The sequence below is a fragment of the Antechinus flavipes genome, chromosome 3 (genome assembly GCF_016432865.1).
Source record: "Antechinus flavipes isolate AdamAnt ecotype Samford, QLD, Australia chromosome 3, AdamAnt_v2, whole genome shotgun sequence".
Taxonomy (NCBI): Eukaryota; Metazoa; Chordata; class Mammalia; order Dasyuromorphia; family Dasyuridae; genus Antechinus; species Antechinus flavipes.
In genome coordinates this window covers 386,443,797-386,469,333 of record NC_067400.1, presented here as the reverse complement: position 1 = coordinate 386,469,333, position 25,537 = coordinate 386,443,797, and the positions used below count along the sequence as shown (strand labels likewise).

The window sequence follows — 25,537 nt, the reverse complement described above, 5'->3', positions numbered from 1 at the left end:
TCCAATATTTAACAGCCTTCACTAATCAGAATTTTGCCTTACAGCTAATCAAATGCTTCAAGTTAAAGTTTAATTCAATTTCTTCTTCTTCAATATAAGAAAAGCTCTTAAAAAATCCTAAAGTCTAGCACACAGCAGGTGTTTAATAATTTTTGATTTGAGTAGATAAACAATAATTCTTATGTTTCTATAACACTTCAAGGTTTACAAATTGCTTCCTCCATAACTATACTGTGAGGTAGTATATTAATAACACCATTTTATAAATGAGAAAACTGAGGTACTCAAAGCTATCTATTGGTTACACAATTATTCAAATTAATTCAAACAAGGTTGAATCCAAGTCAAATCCTTTATTCTTTCAATTCACTTTCAAGAACTCATCTGAAATCTGGTCACTAAAGTAGGTCCCAGAAAATCATCAAATTCCCCCAAAAGGAGGCATTATAACTGATGCCTGAAAAGATTACAAGAAAGAATGTATAAGAGGAAGGGCTTAGCTCTTACAATCTCTTCTTTCCTTCAAATGTCAATTCAGACACCACCATATAAATTAAAACTTTCTCAGTTCCATCAGTGTTTAGAGTCCTTGATCTCCAAATTACATTATATCCATTTTGTGTATATCCCATACACACACACACACACACACACACACACACACACACACATACATTTTATACATTCTGTTCCCCCCCTCCCATTAGAATGTAAATTGCTTGAGGGCAGACAGAGATAGCATCATTGTTTTTGTATTCCTAGTTTTAAGCACAGAACCTGGCACATGGAGAGTCTTTTTCAGTTTTGTTCCACTCTTCAGGACTCCATTTGGGGTTTTCTTGCAGAGATACCCGAGTGGTTTGCCATTTCCTTCTCCAGTTTATAGATAAGAAACTGAGGCAAACGGGGTTCTGACTCATGCAGGGTTTTGCTGTAAGTATTAAGATCAGATTTGAACTCCAAAAGATGAGTCTCCCTGACGTGAGGTCTAGTACTCTATTCACTGTGTCACCTAGCTACCTGGCACATAGTAGGCACTTAATATATACTTGTCTTCCATGACACAAAGGGACAACATTCTTAGAAATTGTACCTTTTCTCCAATACTTCCCTTTGATTTCTCTAGTATTGCTGGAAGATATTAAAATTGTCCTACTTTTAATTCCTTTTAAGAGTTCTAATATAACTTCCTAGATGGTTGAGGAAAACATGTAAATTCAAACATAAATTGCAATGAAACTAAAGGTCTTCCACTAGTAAAATGCTTAACTTTGATAGTCCCAATTAGAAATAAAAGCCAATCTAAGGGAATTGTGATTTGTGTGTAAGTATGTCATCATTGGAAAGACTTTGGGTTCTCTCTTCCCATCCTTCCATTTACATCATCAATAGAATAAAGTTACATTCTCTAGTGTTTTTGCCCAGGCCTGGCCAATTCTCATGCTTATAATGTCAGGATACTGGACTGCCTGTCCTTCATATTTTATCAACTATCCTCTGGAGTAGCCCATTCCTAGCCTTGTCTAAGCTGAATTGCCAAAGAACCACCAAATGTTATCATATTTATTTTCAATGATAGCCAGGGAAAATCCTAAAAAAAAAAAAAAAAAAAAAAAAAGGCTCTTTTAAAGAAGGAAATCTAAAACTAAATTGAAATGTAGCTATGACTTCAGTAATGATTATGATAAAAATATTCATCCTCTTTGCCATTTATAAAGCACTTTATATACATTAGTTCATTTAATTCTAATACCTGTATGACTGGGGGCAGATCATTTAGGAACAGGACAGGACAGGATAGAATTGGGACAGGAAGAGACTTCAGAGCATTTCCCCTTCATTTTACATATGAGGCAATTGGAGCCTGAAATTATTAACTTACTTGTTCAAAGTCAACTAGATAGGAAGTGTCCAAGGCAGGATCTGAATTTATGATCTACAAGTCCAGACCCAGTGCTCCTTTCACAGAAAGTACTACTCACTTAATTGCTCTAAGCCTCAGTTTCCTTATTTGCAAAAGGAAGAGGCTAGAATAAATGACTAAGATCAAGGTCACTTCCAGGTCCAGAATTTTAATCCCATGATTCTATTTCTAACTCTGTTTCTAACATTCAACTGGTTATTTAGAGGTGACTTTATAGGTATGAGAAGTGCCCAAATTCAGATTATAATTCACCAGGGAAAAAATTGTGAAGCTAAAATAGGAAAAGGGATTGAGCTTGTCATTTCACTAGAGTAGAGGGTTCTCAGATGAGGAACCTCCTTCTACTAAGGTAGATAAATACCTTTTCAGTAACTTACAATATTAAAGAGTTTCCACTTGCCTGTGATCACACAGTATGCTTCAGGAGCAGAACTGGAATCCAGGTTTCTGATTTGGATTATTTGGGCATATAGTTAGAGTTATCCAACAGGAAGTAGGAGACAAGCTGTGGACTACTACAATACACCAACTTTCTAAAAATGATAAATATTAAAGATGCTTTAACTTTTTCCCATTGTTTTTAGGTAACAATAAGAGCTTGAGAGAAGTCCCCTAACCTTGACAGATTTGCAGATTTAAATTATTAAACGACATCAAGGGAATTAGTAGCAAGTATTATATTCGATTATTTGTTCAATTTAGTTTTAAGAAGCTATTAAATTCATTAGTTACTGGTTACCACATTTTTTTCTCCTTTTTAATCTCGTTTATTGCAGCTTTTTTTCTTAATAGTTTCAAGTTAACAGAGTTTGTGTAGGTAAAAACCATTTGGTCATGCAAATAGCATCACTTACCAGAGCATTCACATCTTCCGTTTTGTAGATCAACATTCGTATCTCTTCTGGATCACCACTGAAAATTGCTTGGACCAGTGGGGGCTGTAAACATAAGAAGAATTAAAATCAAGATTTAATTATTTTTAAAATAGAACATATTTTGAAAATATATTTTTATTTAATTATACATATATATATAATACATAAGATTTATGGAGTGAATAAGTGACAGAGTTCTAGTTGTTCATTAAAAATATTACTCCAATAATAATAATATGGGAGATAGGTTAAAAAGAGGATATACTAGAACTGGAAAAGCCTATAAGAAACTTATTATATAATGGTCTAAATAAAAAGAAGTGAGGCACTTAATTAAGGAATGGAGAGGAGAGGCTGAGTCTAAGACATGTTGCATCTGTACTAGATTTAACATCTGATTGGCTGTGAGGGCTGAGGAACAGATGAGAATAGAAAATGACTGGAATTTCAAATTAAAAATTATATTGGAAGGATACTAGGCATAGATGAGAAATTCATTACTGGAGCTGGTGGCTGTGGGTCATTCAGGCAGAGCTATCTAACAGAAAATATCAGATTAATTGTGGGAAGCAATGGGGTAGAGATACAGATTTTAAAATTATCTAGACAGGGGTAATAATTGAAACTAGGACAAATAATTGAAGACAATATATAAAGTGAGGAGACAAAGACAAAATCTTATGGGAGCCCAAAGAGTAGAGAAATGGTAAGAGGCCAAAGAAAGAGACAGGAAGGATGGTCAGAAAGGAGAAAGCAGTAAAATCCAGCATAATTTCAGTAAACTAAGAAGAGAATAGACCTAGAGAAGGAAGAAGTGGTAAATAATAGGGAAAGAAATACATGTCATTTAAGTTAAAGAAAAGGAGGTGTTTTTTGACTGTGGAGAGAACCATTTCAGGAGAATGGTGGTGGAAATTGACACAACGTTACAGTAGGTTTAAAAATGAATTTTTTTTTTTTTGTTAAAGATCACATCTTTTCAAAAGGCTAGAAATAAAGTTTATGTAAGAATCTGATCCAACAACAGACTGCCACAGGAGCTTTGAGCTGTTCCATTTATGATCTATATTGCTCCCCTCCTTAGGTTCACCACAATAATGATCATCTATTGCAGTGTCAACATAGCTCTAGCTCAGAATTTCCTTAGAGACCCATATACCTTATTTTCCCAAAAGTTGAGATTACAGACATGTGCTAACATGCTCAGGGGAATCTATTATACTTTCTAGAAGTTTGAACATGAAAAGACAACAATGTGAAGGACTATTTTAAGAAACTGAAAGCAAATAAAAAGAAGAGGAATTATATAAAAACAAAGTCACAGAAAAGATAGGAAGGGAGAGAATGGACACGACAAGTAAAAAGTACAGTGTCGGCAAGGAAAAAGTTCACTTCATTCTATGAATGGAAGGAAAAAGGAGAGGATGGATGAGGATACTAGGAAGTTTTGAGAAGGAAAGTTGGAAAAGTTATTTTAAATAGTCTCAATCTTCTTGATAAAGGAAGGAAATGAAGGAAATCCTTTGCTGAGAATGAGGGGAAAGGAGGTAGAGAGTTGGGGACTTGAAGAGAAAATAGAAGATTTAGAACTATCATTGTGGAGAAAGGAAAAGGACAATAGAAACAAAATATCTTCATCTGGGGATATATATTCAGGGTAGGCATGGGTAAGAGAAATGATTTTAATAATTAATAATTTGGGGAGATCTGGAGTTCTCTCCTTCTAAAGTCCTGATTTTTTAAGTAAAAAGTTCAGATTCTTGATAATAAGATTTAATAAGATATCACTTTCGGCCCCTCATTTTAATACAGTTCACCTTCCATTTTGTTAACTAGTCAAAGTTGATTGTCACTCCTCTTCCACAAGCACATATAAGTCCTGAACCCCCTGTTATAATCATCTTTGGTCTAAGAGAGATGACCAAATGGTCATCGTTTTATTAATAATATGCTGGCCTTATTAATAAAATGATTAAAATACTAGAAACTATGTCTTTCAGTTTTTAATTGTCACATGGCAGAGGGTCATGTAATTAAAGGAGAGAATTCAGTGGGTCAAAAAACTGACAGTTTACTAGCAAGTTAAAAATAAGAATAACCCCTTTATTTGTAGTGCTCATCTTCTCTTTTCCCATCTTATCAATAACCTTGTTTTTTAAGTAATTCCCCTTCCTCTCATTCAATAATGCCAATATTAACAATTGACATGTATATCAAGCTTTAAAGGATGACAAAGGACCTTAGATATATTTCACAGCAATCCTGTGGGGCTCTTTTGGTCCAAATTTGTGATTACATTAGTATGATGAGATTTCTGCTCCCAGAATAGATCAGAAGGCTCTAATCTAGTATTACTTGGAGAAATTAAATGACTTGACTAAGTTAAATACACAAGTGACACTTTTTGGGTCATACCCTGTATAAGAGGTAGGTATTCAATAGTGAAATCAGACTATTTTCACAGCAAAAACAAATCTGAGTGAGAATGATATTTTTGTCTCACACTGTGATTCAATCACAAAAAATGCCTCTCCAAACTGCAAACACTGTCTGCCTTATTTTTAGGAGTGAGATACATTGTCTAAATCCTAAAGACACTATGTTACTCAGCCACTGTTTTCAAGATAATTTTTTTTAATTTCTTGACTTATATGCCATTAAGACACTTTGGTAAGAGGATGTATCAAGAAACTTCATGAAATAAAAGCTTACTCTCTCTTCTCTAAGAAAATCCAAAAAACTGTTTTCTAAACACCATAGCAGCCAAGTTGCTATAAAAGTGTACAATATTTTATGCCTTTTTGAGCCCTAAACAGTGGGAAAAAATGGCAGGAGGTATCCAAGCCCTTTGGGGATTTTGAATGAAAAATCCAGTTTCTTCTATCAACAGCTGTGGAACTGAGACTCTGAAGCCAAACTTTTCTATCGTGTTAAAATTAATCTCTCTGTCATCTATGCAACCAGGAATTTGGAGAGCAAGGTAGATCATCACTCATATACTTAAAGAGATCCGTAGACTATACTGTTACTTTCTATATTCATTCATCAAGAAAAGTAAATAATTCTAAGCTATGCCTGGAATGTTCCCGAGGAGAGTTGTTGGGGACACTTGGACCAAAGAGTAGAGCCAGTGTGTAGGACAGGAATGATGTGTTTAGACAACTTGTTCATCTCCACTGGGTCTATTTAATTTGCAGAACACTGGATCATGCATCCACCAAGAATGGAATTCTTTAGAGACCTATGAAGTGTCAAAGCCTCAGGTCTGGAGAGTTCCAATTTTATGTATATATGCAACCCCTACACGTTTCTTCTGAAACAGAAACTACTTATTTCCTCAAACCTGAAGAGAGCAGCATAGCCTACAGGGATACAGTAGTCTGATTATGGCATTGTTCTTTCTAGTCAGGTTCCCAAACAGCACTATGATTTTAAACCAGACATTTATTCACTTTTGTGTGTCCCATTCAAACAGGTCGTTAAGTGGCCCTATTGCATAAAATAATCACCACTGTTTAAAAAAAAAAAACTGCTAGAAAACTAAGCCTTAATTTTTAGAAAAAATAGATGTATTTTTTTGGGGGGAAGATGTATGTGCTATATAAATGCATATATGTATGTGCACACAAACATACACCATTGGAAGAAAACAACACATGAATTAAACATTTTAGCATTTATTTCCTTTTCCTGTTTTTTTTAAACACATATTTCCAATATCCTACTCCCTCCTCCTACACACACACATCCAAATCCTTACCAGGTTTTTAATGGTAGCTAGGGCCAGCGCTACTAAATGTGCCTTCAAATCAAGCAAGACCTTAGCCAGTAGGGAAAGACCCTGGAACATAACCTGCAGTCAAAGGAGGAACAGGTTAAGAAAAGGATCTTTTCCTACACCCAGAGAAAGAACTCTGGAAGATGACTATGAACCACTACATAGAATTCCCAATCCCTCTATTTTTGTCCACCTGCATTTTTTATTTCCTTCATAAGCTAATTGTACACTATTTCAAAGTCCGACGTTTTGTAGGCAAAATATCTGTTTGGACATGTATACTAATATTGTATTTAACTTAAACTTCAACATATTTAACTTATATTGGTCAACCTGCCATCTATGGGAAGGGATGGGGGGAAGAAGGGAAAAAATTGCCAAAAGGTTTGGCAATTGTCAATGTTGTAAAATTACCCATGCATATAACTTCTAAATAAAAAACTATAATAAAAAATAAAGAAAAAAAAAAAAGAAAAGGATCTTTTCCTTCTACACATTTTTGTGTTTTCTAAATTTTGGTGCTCTTGGTCAATTCTATTAACTCTACCATGGCTTCTCCCTTCCTTCCCCCCCACCCAAAAAAAGTCCAGATTAATGCTATACTTTCTAGTAAACTACTTGCCATCTTATAGGGAAAAGCAGCATCCAAATAATACTGCCTTGCTTTAAGAGCTAGAGAACATTTGTTTTATAATTAAGGTTGAAGACCTTGTTCCCCCACTAAAATAGTAAAATATTCTATATTTTTCCAATTCTTTCACTTTTATTTTTTTTTAGAGCTACAAAAACACAACTGAGATTGTTGTGTAACTTTCTTACCTTTACCAATGTACCAACATAGAGTTAATTCTAGTAGAATTTAAGTATTTCCATTTGAAGGTTCACACATATCAGGAGTAGCAGTGCACAAGGTAAATTTAAATATGTGTACAATGAAGTGTAAAGAAAGTAGTGAATAAACATGAAATAGTAACAAGAGTCAAAGCTACAAAAATTCCCTATCAGGGGGAAATTAAATTTAGAAGTCATATAAGATACATCAACACAATCATACCTTCCACTAAAGTGCTCGTTTAACTGTAGGGTGACTACCAAAAATTTTTTTATGAATACTCAGCTTAAATAAAATGAAACACCTCTCACAGTTATTCAGATCGTTATCTAGGCAAATAGGGAGGCAGAAAGGACATTGATTCAACAGTTCAAGTTCATTTAAAAGGATGCCCATGGTGGTTCTTTGACTGATGGCACAGAGTAGTGAATTGTCACATTGTTTTTCAGAAGCAGCTGCCAACAACCTCTGATCATCTCAACCAGAAGAGAGGCTGACAGCCTTCTAGAGAGAGCTGCCTTCTGTTATGACATTCTCAAGCAGGAGGTCTGAGGCTGGGGAGTCAAAGATTTTTGGAGTGGGCTTCATCAGACCAACTATCAACAAGATGAAGTTTATCTCTTTGCCAATCATCTTGGGAAGTAGTATAGTGGTAAGAACACTAGATTTGGATTGGAGTCTGCATACTTCTAATATAAATTTTATATTGGCAACTTTCCCTCTACATCTTTCCCCTTCTTCCCACCCAGAAAACTCACATATCACAAAGATTCTTTTTTATTATTATCAAAGATATTTTTCTTGCCTACTTATTACTACCTGTGTAGTCACAGAAAGATCACTTCCTTCTCTGGGCATTTAGTTATCTCATCTGAAGAATGAGACTATATATATAAAAGCTTTCAAAGCTTTAAAGTACTTTATAATCATTAGCTACTATTATCACCTATAAAATGAGAGGTCAAAATAAATCTCCAAATTCTCTTTTAGATCTATGATTGTGCAAACTTGGATTACTTTTTTTTTAATTTTATTTTATGTTTAATTCTTTATTCCTTCCCTTACCTATTGAGAAGGCAAGGAAAAACAAAACCCATTATAAGTATATATAGTCATTACATTGCTTTTGCTTTAAGGGATCTAGGTGAGTTTTTAATGTCTCTCCAACACAGGGGGGGGAAGGAGGGGAGAGGAGGAGACAGATACAAAAAAAGGCAAAAGATAGTCCCTTTCCCAAGGATCTTATAATAAAATGTATATCCTTTTCAGTCCAAAGGTCCTGCACCTTGGCAGAGAAAACAATTACAAGAATTCCAACTGTTAAGTAATTCTATCTTGTCTGTAATGTCTATTATCATCATCCCATTCCCACCTACTTCTACCATCTCACAGTGGTTGAATTCCTTCTTGATTTTACTTTTACTCAATGTAGTTTTAAAATATAAAAACAACACCTACTGACCTTAGTTTTCCTCCCTAGTCCCAGTTTATAATCTTAGCTTGAGCATTCCTTAGACACTATTTTTGCTGGATGATAGACACACTTGTGTACACATATTACTTCAATCTTTCATACCTGTCATTTTAAACAATCTATGATAATGAGTTTCCTGTGCAGCCACATCTACTAACTTCATTAGAATTGTTTATTCTTAAGTCCTCATATTTGCATTTTTGAGTGTTTTCTCTCATCATAGAAAATCAGTCCATGGGATCCTATGTATTGTTCCTTTAACTCTACCCTAAACTATTAGAGTTTATATTCAAATGTCACTGGGCTTTCTGATTTGAACCAGTTAATTTAAACCACATTTTTCACACTAGAGGGAGCAAAAGAGTAAATTGTTATCAGGCATAGAGTATAAAAATATTACACAATTACAGAAAGTCTCAAAATATTCTCTTTATTCGATATACTCTTTGAATACAGAAATTTCAGAACTGTTATTTCGAAATAAGTTTTCATTTAAAATACTACATCTAAATGAGCCTTTATGTTTTCATTTTGATGCCTTGGTAAGAATAATGCTATTTAAACTTATCCATTTCACCAATAAACTTGCCTTTTGTGATTCTCCTCCTTTCTCCAATATAATTTTTAATCCCCTTTTATTATTCTTCACCTTCTTTACCAACTTCAGCTTATCCTTTGTCTTGTCACTATTGTTAGAGAATCATGCCATAGTAGTAGTAGTAGTATTAGCAGAGAAGTGAAATCTTGGTCATTTGGTCACTTTCCTGACAAAGAAAAAAATACCTCTAAATATAGTACATGGCAGCTAGGTGGAGTAGTAGAGTCAGGAAGACTCCTAAATTCAAATCTGGCCTCAGACACTATCTGTGTGACCCTGGACAAATCACTTAACTCTGTTTGCCTCAGTTTCCTCATCTTATGAGCTGGATGAGGAAGTGAAAATGATCTCTCTGCCAAGAAGACCCCAAATAGGGTCATGCAGAGTCAGACACAAAACTGAGCAACAACAAAAGGTAGTATAGTATAAAGTGTGCTGGACTTAAATTCAGGATCCCTGAATTTGAAGCTCTCCTTATCAATAAAATGGATATGATGATATTTGTATTATCTATCTGATGAGGCTAGTGTGCGGAAATGTTTTTTCAAACTTTAAAGTGTTATAAAATTATAAACTGTGGATATATGAGTTCAAAATGTAAAACTTCAGTGTTCTCTGTTACACAATGTCATCTGTGAGTGCATTAAAACCACAGCAAGATTAAAAATCATCCCTATCCCAGCATTAAATTCTTTGCAGAGCACCACAGTAGGAAAGAAGAGCAATAGAATAAAAAAAAAAAAGTCACCTAAACATCAGTGAAAAACTAAAATTTTAAGTAAGGAGCAATTTGTATCTTTAAAATTTTCTTTAAATCTCCCAATATCTCATTTATCTATTTCTGATCAGACTGGGTGACCAAGAAATTCAAGTCTAAAAGAAAATGTAAGGGTTTGTACACACACACACACACACACACACACACACACACACACACCTGAAATGAACAATATGTCTCTGACCATGTGCCCAGACACTGGTCATCTGACAACTGTAGGCAAGACAGGAAGACATTATTATTGGTTAACAGGTGTTGTAGCAATAATGCTGTTGTTTGAAATCATCCACTTAAATGATTAAGTTGAAACCCTTTATTAGGTAACAACTGATCTGTGCATCAGCCAGCACTTATAGTTTTGCAAAAGACATTCAAAATTGGTTCAAGTCATTAGATTTAACCAGCAAAACTTGCTATTTACTACTATACACAAAGTTCCTGCTTTGTAAATCTGCTCAATGGATACCATTAAGCAAGGTTTCTAAATGCAAAATTTTCTTTTCTTGGAGAGGAAATCTATCCTAGAAAGATAATAAAGATAATCATCTGTAATATGAAAATGATTTTATTTAAATGTTTTAAGGTCTGTATAAGGTACTAAGTAATCACAGATACAAAAAAGTGAAATTTTCACAGATATCATACATCTCTATGAACTTTGTTTCACAAGTAATAATTCATTACCTCCAATTATGACAACTAAATTTTAGTTATTAATTATCTATATTATTTATTACATGTTATAATTATGTCACATATAACTATGAACAATACTATAGAATAATATGTACTAATGTTTATATACTATAACATTAATGATCAATAATCTATAGTTAATCTGCTTATGTATATATAATAAATAAGGCAGTCAGTTCCAGCTGTCAAACTTTTCAGGACCTCACTTGGAATTTTCATTGTAAAAATACTGGAGTTTCTCCAGTTCATCTGACAGATGAGAAAACTAAGGAGACAGCATCTGAGGTCAGATTTCAACTTAGGAAGATGAGTGTTCCTGACTCCAGGCCCATCACTCTATCTACTGCATGATCTACCTTCCCTAATAAATCACTGCTCATATTAAAAAGCAATTAACATAAGAATGTGGAAGAGACCAGTTTTTATTGACTTTTCTAACATAAAGACAGCTTACATGATTAAAGCTATGAAGTAATTATTCAGAAACCTGTCTTCCAGTGTTAGGAATATTCATGTTTTTTGTTTCTTCTTCTTCTCTAGAGGTCTCTTTTAGTCATTTTTTTTTGTTGTTCATTAATACTATTCATTAGCACTTGTGCCATAAGGCGATCAAGACAAACTCAAACTTGTCGTGATTATAACAGTTCAGATAAAATATTGGGTAAGGGGAGAAGAAGTGTCAAAATTATAACACAAGGTTATTGGCCTATGGATTTTTACTGATTCATCTAATTCCCTCCCTCCCCTCTCCACTCCTAGACCTATTTTGATTTTATAAAATCTACAACTCTATGCACAAGGCTACAAAGCTCATAGTCTTTAAAGATATTTCTACCCCAAGAAGCATAGTCAGTGGGAAGGGAAAACATGAAATTTTAAGCCATTTGCTAGAAATAACAATCCAACAGGAGAGCCAGGATTCTAATCTAATCTAGTTCACTCTTCTTATCTGGGGCCAACAGAGGAAGGAAAGGAACAGTAGTACTCAGTATAGACAGCAAACAGAGATTGAAACATGCCCTGCTATATGATTTCATGAAAGTTATCCAGTCTGTGTCTAAGTGGACCAGTCTGCAAAAGTGGATATACTGGTAATCATATGGCAATAGAACATCTATCAAAAATACTGGAATCACAAATACACCACAGCAAATATATTTTAATGCACTGTGGTTAGGGCAATGGAGAATACAAAGAAAATATGATATCAGACCTATATTATGCAATTTGCAATGTTCTGGGAAAACTGACAGAGGTCCATCGATTTAAAAATGAAAGGGGCACATATCTAACCTAACCCTTTCATTTTATAAAGGAGAAAACAAACTAAGGTCTAGGGGGAATAATTTACTTGTCCAAGGTAATACAGATAATTTCTAAGTCTCCCCTGATAAGAGTAATCTCCCTGAAGACTGGGACTTTCTTTGTATCTTTTAGTGTCTAACACAGTTCCAAGCACAAATAATAACATCATAAATACTCGTTGACTGTTGCAGAGCTGGTGTTTGAAATCAAGGTTCTCCCTGATCCTAAATATTTTTCTACTATACCATAGCACCTCTAAATCACTTTGCATTGTATAATATTGACTTCCACCTTTGTCCTCATCTTATTGTCTTAAGATTTACGTTTCAAATGATGCTACTTTGAACTACAAATAAAACAAACCATCTAGTGGTCCAAATGGACAATTAGAGGCTAATTTTTAAAAGGATAATCACAACTTGAAATCAGTAGAATAGTTCTGAATGCTTTCATTTGCTTTAATAAAACTGATGAAGAAAAAAAGGTGTAGATTTCAAATAGCTGTCCCAGAAATCTGAAGAAACAGAATCATTGAAACAATCCACCTAAAATCCTAATAAATGCTATACTTGATATCATTCAAAAAAAGTAATTATGTATTTGTTCTAGGTCAAATTTATATATAATGAATCTGTGTTCAGGTATAGTATAAATTTTATAGTATGTGTGATTTCCTTCTTTACCAATATGTATACCTATGTTATTCAAACTTATAACTTGGACTATTTTAAATGACTAAAGAGGGAGATATAATAGTTGTGTCTTTGCTTTCAGGGCATACTGTTAAGTCATTGCTGTGATTTATTTGATGCTCATTATCTGCTCTGAAACACAACCCTGAAAGTATTGTTGTTCCTATGTAAGAAAAGACAATCTACTTCATCATATTTTTCAGGAACACTGTGAAGAGCAGGATGAAATCCAATTCTGTACTTTAAGAGTAATTAATAACTTAATGAAACACACAAAAATTGCCAAAATTCAGAAGGTAGGTACTCTATAATGTAGCAGAAGCACATATGGGCTAGCAAAAGATTTCAAGATTTAGTAGAAAACATTAGATTTGAAATCACAAGTTGGGTTGAGTTCATATTCTACTAATCCCTACATATATAACCTTGCAAAACACCTTCCTTCTATGGTGTTTTTTTGAGCCTTGTTTGTAAAATGGAGATAGTTTCTATACTATCCAGGGAGGTGTTGGAACCAACTCATACAAGGTAAGCCAATTATTAAACTGTTAGAGTGAACATTTAAATCTCAGAAATGGCAAATTGCTATTGTTTCATTTTGCTACTGTTTAAACTTAAGAAATATAAAGTAACTTTAAAATGTTTCATATATTTTGGAGAGTAGAGCTGCTGAAAAGCCCATTGTAAGTAAAAAAAAAAAAGCAATGTAAGGGTTATTTTTATTATTACTATGATTAAGAAGCAGCCTGGACAAGGCAGACAGACCCAGACTCAGGAGGATTTGGTTTTGAGTAGCTCCCTCTGACAATTTCCTCTTCTGCAAACATAAGGGGATGTCTTGAGGTCCCTTTCAGTTTCTGATAATGATCTTTATACATCTACTGCTTGGCTCAGATTCAGTCAATTCCCAATGAAATCATAGATACAATCCCAAAATTAAAAAAAAAAAAAAGATGATAGAAATGAGTCTTGAGCCTATCTTAAAGGACTGGAATCTTGGAATTGGAGGGGAAAATTATAAACAAGGAGAGGACAGCATTCAATAATTCAATTCAAACTTTTATTAAACTTCTATTATTTGCCAGACAAAAAAGTAATAGCTTAAAAGCAGGAATGATTAAATAAGAATGTATTCTGAGGAAAATGAATAGACCAGTTTAGATATAAAACAAAAGATTCATGCCAGGGAATAGTAGGAGAGAAGACTGGAACTATGGCTAGAACTAGATAATTACTAGGGGCCTTAAAAAATCAGGAAAAGCATTTGGGTAGCAGTTGTCTAGAGGCAAAAACTTTAGTCCAGAACTCAAGGACCCAAGTTCTAAGATCCACTGTTCTACTGACTTGCAGCATGTATGACCTGGTAGATCTTTCATTTTAGGTCCTCAGTTTCCTGATCTCTAAAAGGCTAAGATTAGACAAAACAACCTCAATGATCTCACAAACATTCTACAAGTCTATGAGACTCTGTCCTAATTGACAATGGGAAGCCACCCAAGATTTCTGATTAAAGGGGAAAAGAGGAAGGGATGGCATGAAAGTGACAATAATACATAGTATTCACTGTGAAATCTTCATAGAATTCCTTTATAATTAAAGTACCATTATCCCTTCCACATCTTGACTTTCCCCATCACATAGCCCAGATCAACATAAGAAATTAAATTGGGGGGCAGCTAGATGGCACTATGAACAGAGCACCGGCCCTGAAGTCAGGAGGACCCGAATTCAAATTTGGCCTCAGACACTTAACACATCCTGACTGTGTGATCCTGGGCAAGTCACTTAACCCCAGGCAAGTCACTTAACCCCAATTGCCTTAGCGGGGAAAAAAAGGAAGAAGAAATTAAATTGTAATTTTGCAAAAGCTGCATCATCACAGAAAGGCCAGAAGATGACACAGAAGTTTAGAAACTCAGAAATGCATAAAAGTTATGTATTATATTGTATATAATTTTTTTTTTTGCAAATTTTACAATGAGGTATGGTAAACACCCCATAGAAGGAAAAAAAAATTCAGACTACTTCTCTGGTACAAAGGAAGTGCCAAAAAAATTTTACATGGGTTTTCCAGATCGAGAAACCCTAACCTCTGATATGTATAAGGGATAACTGTATCTGCTTTCCCTAATGCTGCCTAGTTAAATACTGTAAAAGTAAATACCATTATCTATTCTGTGATTGCTGCTTTATTCCTGAATGTTAACTTAAGCTCAGTCTCTTGGCTTCCTTCCTTCTTTTTATACACACACACACACACACACACACACACACACACACACAGAGAGAGAGAGAGAGAGAGAGAGAGAGAGAGAGAGAGAGGGAGAGAAGGAGAGAGGGAAGAAAGAGAGGGAGAGAGAGAGAGAGAGAGAGAGAGAGAGAGAGAGAGAGAGAGAGAGAGAGAGAGAGAGAGAGAGAGAAGGAAGAGGAAGAGGAGGAAAAGGAGGAGGAGGAGGGAGAAAGAGAGACAGTCCAAATCTCCTGCCCTTGGAGAGATGTTAATGTTTTCAGGTAAAACTGAGGTTACTTCCTTTAATTCCTGGCACTCTTCCCTTGGTCCCCCTTGCCTTCTCCAGGGAAGCAATTCTGTTTTGTCTAACTTGCCACCATGACACTGAATGTAAATCACAACATTTCAAAAATAGGTCATGTCCATAAAGGGCAAAAAAAAAAAAAAAAAAAAAAAGAGACATACTTTGCCAGATGCTGTATTTTCCTGTTGCTATCCTGCCAAGTAACTACCCCCACGTTCTCCGTTCAATGATTTTTTTTCAAATTATAGAGATCAAATCTTAAACTTAACTGAATTAATTCCATAGTACCTGAGACTTAAATAATCTAAAAGGTTAAATTAAATCAGAACACAATTAAAGACTTGAATAAAAATACTAATATTACAAATAATAACTAAACGACATGCTAGTTTTGTGAAATTAAACACGAACTTGTCATCTCATGGGGTTCAGTTTCTATGCAGAGATAATGACCTATAGAATGATTCAGTTCAATGAGATGACCTCCAAGATTTCTTCTAGTTCTGAAATTCTAAGATCTGTTGTGGTCATAATAGAAGTATTTTGACATAATGGATATCATAATGCTGTAAAAAATGATGCATATGATGAATATAGGGAAGCACTGAAAGACTTACATGAGCTGATGTAAAATAACAAAAAACACACAACAGTATTCACAATGACTACAACAATGCAAATGGAAAGAAAAATAACAACAACAAACTTGACCTCAAAGATATGAGATATCCCCTTATACCTTTGCAGGGATCTATGAAACATTGCATATATTATAAATTTTTTCATTATGTTGATCAGTTTTACTGGTTTTTTCCTCTTCTTTTATGAATTCATTTTTTAAAAAATATTTTTAAAAGGGAAAAGGACCCACATGTGCAAAAATGTTTGTAATATCCGTTTTTGTAGTGACAAAAAATTAGAAGCTGAGTGGATGCTCATCAGTTGGGAAATGGCTGAATAAGTTACGGTTTATGAATGCAATAGAATATTACTATTCTATAAGAAATGATGAGGAGGCTGATTTCAGAAATGCTAAAGTGAAATGAATAGAGCCAAGAGAATGTTGTATATAGCAACAAGATTATGTGATGATCAACCGTGATAGATTTGGCTCTTTTCAGCAATGAGGTGATTGAAGGCAATTCCAATAGACTTGTGATAGAAGGAACCATCTGCATCCAGAGAGAGAATTATAGAGACTGAATATAGACTAAAGCATAATATTTTCTTTTTTTTCTTGTTTTTGTTGTTTGTTTTTTTTTCTTGTTTTTTTTTTCTTTCATCTTTTGAACTGATTTTTTCTTGTGCAGCATGACAATATGGAATATATTTAGAAGAACTGTACATGTTTAACCTACCATATTGGATTGCTTGCTGTCTAGGGGAGGGGAGAAAGAAAGAGGGAAGGAGAAAAATTTAGAACACAAGATTTAGCAAAGGTGAATGTTAAAAATTATCTTTGCATGTATTTGGAAAAATCAAAAGTTATAAAAATGTAGAAGAAACCAATATAGAAAGAAAATATTTCACACAAAAAAAAATTTTTTTTTTAGTTTTCTGAGAGGAACAGGGCTATGAAGAGGAAGAAATGGTGAATTTTAGGCAATAAAAAATCCAAAAGATCAATAAAATTATTTTTAAAAATTAAAAAAGAGTATTTTGAAACTTGTGCTTATTAGTATAATAATAAAAATGAGTAAAAGTGAATGTTAGATAACATGAGGAAAACAGAGTCAGAAGTAGAATGCAGATCACATTTCTGGGCTCTGTCAATTATGTTCCACAATTCAGAATACATGAAGAAATTATTTATTTTTTATATATTAAAACATGGAATGGACTGACAAGTTATGCACAATTATCCCAAACTCCAAATTGGATTTCTCATAAATTAGCTAGTATCTTCCTTCTCTGAATACAAGAAGGAGATGAGGAGGAGCCATATTACTGGGGGCCCACTAAGACTGAGCACTTATTTCTTTCTCTTCCTACAACCTATCATTCTTCTAAGTCTATATTCACATGTCTCTGCTTCTCTAATAGATACCAGGCACTCATATCTCATAATCACAGTAAGATGAACAGGGTAGAAAACAGAATAAATTCCTTGACCCTGATCATGCTAAATATATTCAGGTCTAAATTATCGAGTCAGTCTCAGTTTCCAGGCCACATACTATATCCTGATGTTAATAAAAAAAAGCAAAATTACAAATCTTATATGGTATTTGCTAAGGGTGATTCAGTTCATGGCTCTCATCACAATGGTTTTTCCAGGAGGATATACTGTATGGGAAGGTCTTTCACAAAAGTTCAACAGGGGCCCCACAACCCTCATTACTGTTCTCTCTAAAACAGTCACTCCATCTATATACTCAACTATCAGCAAAACAGCGGAAGTTCTGCAAATTTCTCGCTTTACTTTTTCTCTTGTGAAACTCGGACTTACTCTGTTCCATTTAGCAAGATGACAGGAAGTCCCATAAGCTTGCATGCTAACTAGCATCCTGTCCCCTAAAGGAACTGGTTTAACCACTGTACCATACACCAGGGTTGTCAGATTTTAGAGTGTTTGAGTCTGAAAGACCTGAAAGTCCTATAAGAGGCTGTATTCATAGCATGACATATAACAAACTCACTAACAGAAATTAAACCATGCAGATATTTTGATTTTTATGCTCCAGTTACATATTTTAGATAACAAAATGTGAGTCGATTCTCTCCCCCCCCCCCCACTCTTTTTGGTAAGAATTAGAAACATGTGGTGAAGGAGGATAGAGAACTGGGATCAACTGAGTAATCTTGAGCAGCTAGGGACAGTTAGATAGAGTAAAGGTCCAGAGTCAGGAAACCCTGAATTCAAATTCAAATTCAAACCCTTACTAGCTATATGACCCTGGGCAAATCACTTAATCTTGTTTGCCTCAGTTTCCTCATCTGTAAAATGAGATAGAGAAGCAAATGGCAAACCTCAAATGAAGTCATGAAGAATCTAACATAAATGAAATAACTATACAACAAAAATCTTGTGCTAGTCAAAATCTCTATTTCCTTATCTATAAAAGGAAAGGATTGGACTAGATTATAAAGCATCTTGCAGCACAACAGCAAATAATTTTAGGATTAAATAATTTCCCCAAATTCCTTTTGGCTCTAGAAATCTGTGGTTCTACTACTATTGAGAGAAGGAGGGGTGTGTTTAAAAGTATGGCTAACTCAAGCCAGGGACTAAAGTGACAATAATAATTACTACCATTTTCTTGGCTCTTTAAGGTTTGCAAAGCATTTAAAAATACTTATTTCATTTGATTTTTCAGACTATAAGCTCTTAGAGCAGCAGGGACTGTCTTTTGCCTCTTTTTGCATCTTTGCTTGCCTTAACACAGTGCCTGGAACATAGCTGTTGTTGTCCAGTTGCATCACATCAAACTCTGACTCCAAGGATTTGTCTATGGGATTTTCTTAGTAGAGGTATTGAAGTAGTTTGCCATTTCCTTCTCCAATGTGTCCCCATTTCTACAGATGAGGCAGATACAGTCTTACCATGTATAAAAGGCACTTAATAAATATTTATTGATTGAACCTCACAATGATGCTGAGAGGTAGATGTTCTTGTAGTTTAATTACTTCAGTCATGTGACTTCATGTCCCCATTTTGGGATCTCCTTGGCAGAGATATTGAGGCAATTTACCATTTTCTTCTTCAACTTATTCTACAGATGAGGAAACTGAAGGCAAACAGAGTTAAGTGACTTGCCCAAAGTCACAGAGCTAGTTAATGTCTAAGGACGGATTTGAACACAGAAAGATGAGGCCTTTTGACTCCATGCCTGCCCCTCAAACTAGGTGTCCCTTAAACAATAGCACTCAATTAAGTTGTTCTTGATTATTTTGAAAATAATGGGAGATTTTAAGATAGAAACTTCAAATAAGCAAAAATCACAGTCATTTTTCATAGTTGTAAATCCAGTGACATTCTTTTTTTTTTTTTTTTTTTTTTTTTAGTGAATACAATTAACACTCAATGATTAAGCACCTATTATACTAGGTATCCTGACAAGACTAATACCTACCTGCCTTATAAGGTCAGTCATGTTATTTCAAGCTCTTACTCAGGCTTTGCTTCGGACATTGGGCCTCTAATATACCTAAATCCATGTGATTACTAGACATACTTAACAGATTTTTACTGAAGAAGAGAACTTAGCAGCAGCAGCAATCAATAAAATGTATTGAGTGCTCATCACACTAAACATTTGATATCTTAATGTACTAGCATTAGAAATTCTTGAAAATAAATTGGATATGCTTAAAGTAATAAATAGGCATTTAAAATCCCAAAGACAAATGCCTAATGCACAAGGCAAGGGTAGTTTTAAAATGAAGTTGGTTTTCATTTTCAGGGATACAAATCAAGCCAAACTTTCCACTTTTAGACTACCACAGTTCAAAAATATCTTAAGACTTAAAAAAGAAACAACTCTGGAAATAAAATTCACTTGCAGAATGGCTACTTTTCCTAAAACTTGGCATTTGAGTTCCCTCTATACCCAAATTATAGAAAACAAAAGTTTAAAAATAAACTATTCCTTTTTTAGTTAAAATAATAATTCTTCTAAATTGTGTGTTTCTTTTTGGCACAAGGTAGAGGATGAGCTATATAGTGTTATCCTAACATCCAAGGTTATCCTAGCATGAGTATAATGATGCAGGTACAAGAAGGGGAAGAGGAAGAAAATAAGCATTTATTAAATACCTACTGTGTGCCAGTCACTATTATAAGTACTTAACAAATATTGTCTCGAGTGGTTAAGACTTTTAGTTCTTTTGAAGGACTATAGCCTAGTACATAGGTTGTCCTATGTCTCACTCCTCCTTACCATATATCACATACCAATTGTAGGGGCCCAATTCAAGTTGAAATTTAGGAGTCTACATGAAACTTTTAATATGCAAAATTCTCAGTCATAAGTGATATTATTGAGACAACAAAAAAATTATAGTCATTAAAGATATATGCATGATACACAATTATAACTCTTTTGAGGGCATCTTATTACGTTTTTCACACTTCTATTATGACAAATCTCTAGGACAACTAAGACCTTCAGTTTGGCTTAGCCAAAAGCAATATAAGCATGTGTTAAACATAATCTTTCCCAGGACATGTTGGGGCCTGTCCATTGGCATTGTATACCAAGTAAATTTTATATTATGGAATGTATTTCAACTCTTGCCCCACGTGATAAACAATGTTAAAGCAATACTTGAGTGAAAAGAAATCTGAACTAAATGTCATTAGACCTGGATTCCAATCTTATTGAAATGTGGTTAAGGAAACAAGGGAAAAGTCACTTGATTTCCTCAACTGTAAAATTGGGATAATAATGAGTTCGAAAAGACAAGAACACAAAAAAGAAATAAGGGAGGCCTTGAATTCATGTGAGAAAAAAGAGCAATATAAGGATTTCTTGGGCAATTTTATTTTGAACAAAGACAAGTATAATATCTATCAAAAAAGGGAGGCAAGAGTCCCATGAGAATTTGTATTAATAAGACCATGCTTGTAATATAATATTAAGTTCAATTCTATCTAAATATTTTGTAAGCATCTCTTATGGGCAGAACACTATACTAGGTACTTGATGAAATACAGTGCTAAATTAGACTTAGGAAATCCTCTCATGAAGGGTACAGAGTTTAGGAGAGACATAAACAAATTGGAGTTCATTGATAGAATGTACTTTGTCCTTGCACAATTGTGCAATACCTGTTGAACTAAATATCATTAAACTGAATCAAACTTGGGAGAAGACCTCCTCCTCCAAGCCAGATGACAAGCCAGAAACAATATCACCTGAAGAAGGCTTGAAACAATCAGGAAATTCAAGCAGTATAGAAAAAAAGATACAGGAGTGAAAGACTAGTGCCACAGGAATTAAACATTCTATGCATCAATATACTTTCCATGACCCAAAATCTGTAAAAGCCCATGAAGCAGCTGTTTGCTGCTAGAAGCTACAATATTTGTTGTTGTCTGTTCATTGTTTTCAGAGAATACCCCTGACATCAGGAGGGTGAAGTCTTGACTTGCAGTCAATAGCCTCATTCTTTCTTCTAGAGCCGTTCAACTAGAGTGGCCAGACAAAAATCAAATGACTGAATGCAGTAGATGATCTGGCACCTTCAAAGTCAGATCAACTCAAATTGCTCCTCAGGAACTGCTTCAGCCACCTTCCTAGCTGTTGGAACAACTTGGTCTTCACCATTCTGTTGGGGGAAGTCTGAGGTAAATATTCCCTAACTTATCATCAGGTTTGAGACCTGTCAGTTACCTTCAACCTGGTTTAACCTGTCTGCTGAGATAGTTTTAGGGGGTGTGTCAGCTGCACATGCTATAGCTTCTTGGAGCTACAGGTGAGAGAATTGGGAGACAGGTGGACACAAAAGGTGGATGAACAGCCCTAGAAAGAGCTCATCAAGTCAACCCCTTAGGTGTTCCTTCTCTCTGAACATTCCGTACACCCCAGTGTTTGCAATAGTGCGTAGTTAAACTCCAAGTGATCAGAAACATGACTCAGAAAAGGTCTGCCACCGAGTAAGCATTATGTAAATGTTAACTATTATTAATATTAGTAGCATTATAATATTATCACTCTCTACACTATGACAGAGACTGACAATCAAATTTAGGTGAGGAATTTAAGTTAAAGCTACCAACTGGACTAGACTAACCCAAAGTAGCAGTATCAGCACTAGCAACCTTAGAAACATAGGAATTAAAATTAGAAGAAACTTCAGAAATAATCTAGTCCAAAGTCTGGCTTTATTGATAAGAAAATAGATGACTAGAGGAGAGAAGTGAATTTGTCCCCAAGCCCTATTTCCTATATAGCAAAAGGGAAGGGGTGATTGGACCTGGAATCAAGAGCATTTGGGTTTGATGTGTAGCTGTGTAACTGTGAACAGGTCACCTAATGTCTCTCTGTACTTCATGTCTTCATCCAAGAAATGGGAACATAAATATTTTTATTTCTCCCTCACAGGGCTTTAACTGTGATCATGTGTGTGATGTGCATTGCAAACCAGATCTCAGATAACTGGTGAGAGTTCTTTATAAATGGCATTGTGCTAGAAGAACCATAAATGGATACTTAATAAATTATTTATTTGCTTGTTGTGCAACAACACATAAGTTGTTTCCCTGTATAAAATGTAAGCCCTCTTCCAGAAAATACCATTTCCCTTTTGTTTTTTGTATTCCTAACAGTTGGCAAGTGCTTCATAAATGTCAATATATCAGCTACCTAGAAGGACAACACTAGACTTCTGAATGATTCCTTTCTTGGCTAAGGGTAATAACGTATTATCATTGGTTCTAGTAAAAGGGTAATGTGATTTATTAAACAGAAAAAATTTTAGGAAGAGTTCTTTAAACTTTCAATATCTAAAAGTTCAATTTCTCAGTGCTCAGCTACTTGGTGAACTTAGACTACAGAGCAATCAGGATGTTGTTTTTTTCATTTTAATGTTTTCAACATGTCCATCTATGACCTAGAAAAAGAAATGGGCTAAGACCCCACATAAGAGTAGACCTATTTGTTCAAATTCATTTATTTGCTTCTATTAGGAGCTTTCATTAGACCATGAAATTACTTTGAATAAAGACAAAGTGTATATAACTAACACTCTCCAAGACAAATTAATTATTTGCTCTGCACTTATAATCATTTATCATTTTCCTCAGTTTCCTCTATCCTCTCTACTCTCTTCCTCCTCCCACCTCCAAACATGACCAGAGCCAAGCCTTTGTTCATATTTCTCATGCCCAATTCATTTTGCTGCTTCTTCCACAAAACCTTCCCTTAACACTGTCCCAAATGGAAAGTTTTTTTTTTCCTTTTGCTAGAGTCCCAGTGGCATTTTAAATTCCTATCTCTCCCCTCTATTTTTAGATTATTTTGTATGATATTTGTGTACATCTTCTCTTTGTCTCACAATTAAACCATAAGCTCTTTAAAGGCATGACCCTTTCTTACTCATTCTTATATCTCCTCTAATAGTCAGCAAAATTTCTTACACATAGTAGAATTCTATAGCTTTTTATTATATTCCATTAAAATGATTGAACCCATTCTGTAAAGTTCAATTCATTTTGCTACCTCCACCACAAAACCTTCCATTAACACCATCCCAAACGAAAATGATTTTTTCTTCTGCTAGACCCTATCTTACTCATGCTTATATCTCCTCCAGCAGCCAACACAATTTCTTGCATATACTAGGTGTTCTATAACTTTTTATTATATTCTATTAAAATGTTGGTCCTAAAGCAATGTGAGAAGCAGGAAGAGCCACAGTTCAGTCCTCAGGGGAATACAGGAAGAGGACAAGGATGAAGCAGAAAATTAAGAAGGTCAAGAGTTACCTGGGCTCAGCTTGGACAGTCTAGGAACTGAGCCTCAGCTGGATAAGAAGCTGCTCTATGCCCCTTCTGATGATTCTCTAATGCTGCAACTAATATACTTCATTTAGTCATAACATCTAAAAGCTTAATTATAATAATCATAATTTAACCAATTAGAGATCCCTATGGGTGAAATTACCTGCCTTCTTTTAAAACACAACTATCCCTAAGTGGAATTTCAGTTATTTATCCTTTAGTACAAATTAATTTAACCAGAGTGCTTGCTTCCTTCTTAACCAGCTCATTCTCTGAGCAAGACATAAGCATTATGATGGGAGGAAGAAGAGACTGCTGGTTGTGTAGTAAGATTTGAGTTTGAATCTTACATTAGATAACAGCTTCTTGACTTAACATTTCTGAGCTTCCATTTCTTCCTCTGTAAAATGAGGGCCTGACACATTTAAGTCAAGTCAATGGCCTTTATTAAGGTTACACCAGCCCCTGTACTAAGCTCTGGGGATAGTAAAAAAGGCAAAAGCCAGATTCTGTTCTTGGAGAGCTCAGAGTCTAATGGAAGAGATGAGATGAAAACAACTCTGTGCCAAAGACTTCGAGTGGAAGGTAGGATTTTAGTTGAAACTTGAAGAAAGCTAGGGAAGGCAGGAGGCAAAGAGAAAGAGGGAGAAATCTCCAAGGAGGGATGATAAGTGAAAATATCTGGAATGAGGACAGCCACTTTACAACACATGAATGGTATTATACAAGATAATGTGGAAGACTCCATAGGTTCCAGAACTGCTAGTGGGGGAAGACCTGCATTCTCAATATAACCCAATTGCAGCAACAACTGTTTCCAATTTTCACTTCTGGGCAAATCACTTAATAAATCATAGACAATCATAACTTGAAAGGCTCTTTAAATCACCTAGCACAATCCCCTCACTTGACAGGATTAGAAAATTAAGATGCAAAGGTGAAATTATTTACTTAAGGTCATAGCGCTGGAGGGCCTGGATCCAACATCATCTGACCTGTGTACAGAGAAAAATCATAAGCTATAGAATTAGAGCTGAAAGGGACTTTAAAGAACAGTTGTTCAGTTGTCCAGTTCCCAGGACCCCCTCTTAATAATGAGGAAACCGAGGTTCAAAAAGTTAGATGTCTTGGCCAGGATCATGCATCTACTAAGTGTCTAAATATATGAATCCAGGTTTTCCTGACTCCAAGTTCAACACTTTTAACTGTGATGCTCTTTGTTTTTGTTTGTTTGTTTGTTTGTTTTGTTGTTGTTGTTGTTTTGACATAATTCTCTTTCTCTCTCTCTCTCTCTCTCTCTCTCTCTCTCTCTCTCTCTCTCTCTCTTTTTTAATAACTTTTTATTGACAGAACCCATGCCAGGGTAATTTTTTACAGCATTATCCCTTGCACTCACTTCTGTTCCGATTTTTCCCCTCCCTCCCTCCCTCCCCTCCCCCAGATGGCAAGCAGTCCTTTACATGTTGAATAGGTTACAGTATACCCTAGATACAATATATGAGCACAGAACTGAACATTTTTCTTATTGCACAGGGAGAATTGGATTCAGAAGGTAAAAATAAGCCAGGGAAAAAAAACAAAAATGCAAGCAGTTTATGTTCATTTCCC

The 25,537-nt window shown here is 34.9% G+C and overlaps 1 protein-coding gene across 10 annotated transcripts in view; it reads right to left on the bottom strand.

The window, feature by feature from the left end:
• The window catches only part of ANKRD44 (ankyrin repeat domain 44), a 344,895-nt gene that overhangs the window by 191,770 nt on the left and 127,588 nt on the right, over positions 1-25,537 (bottom strand). For all 10 annotated transcript variants that reach the window (XM_051985956.1, XM_051985957.1, XM_051985959.1 and 7 more), the window contains exon 2: positions 2,779-2,862. In XM_051985956.1, the coding sequence (XP_051841916.1) occupies positions 2,779-2,862 (84 nt within the window). The remainder of the gene's footprint in view (positions 1-2,778; positions 2,863-25,537) is intronic.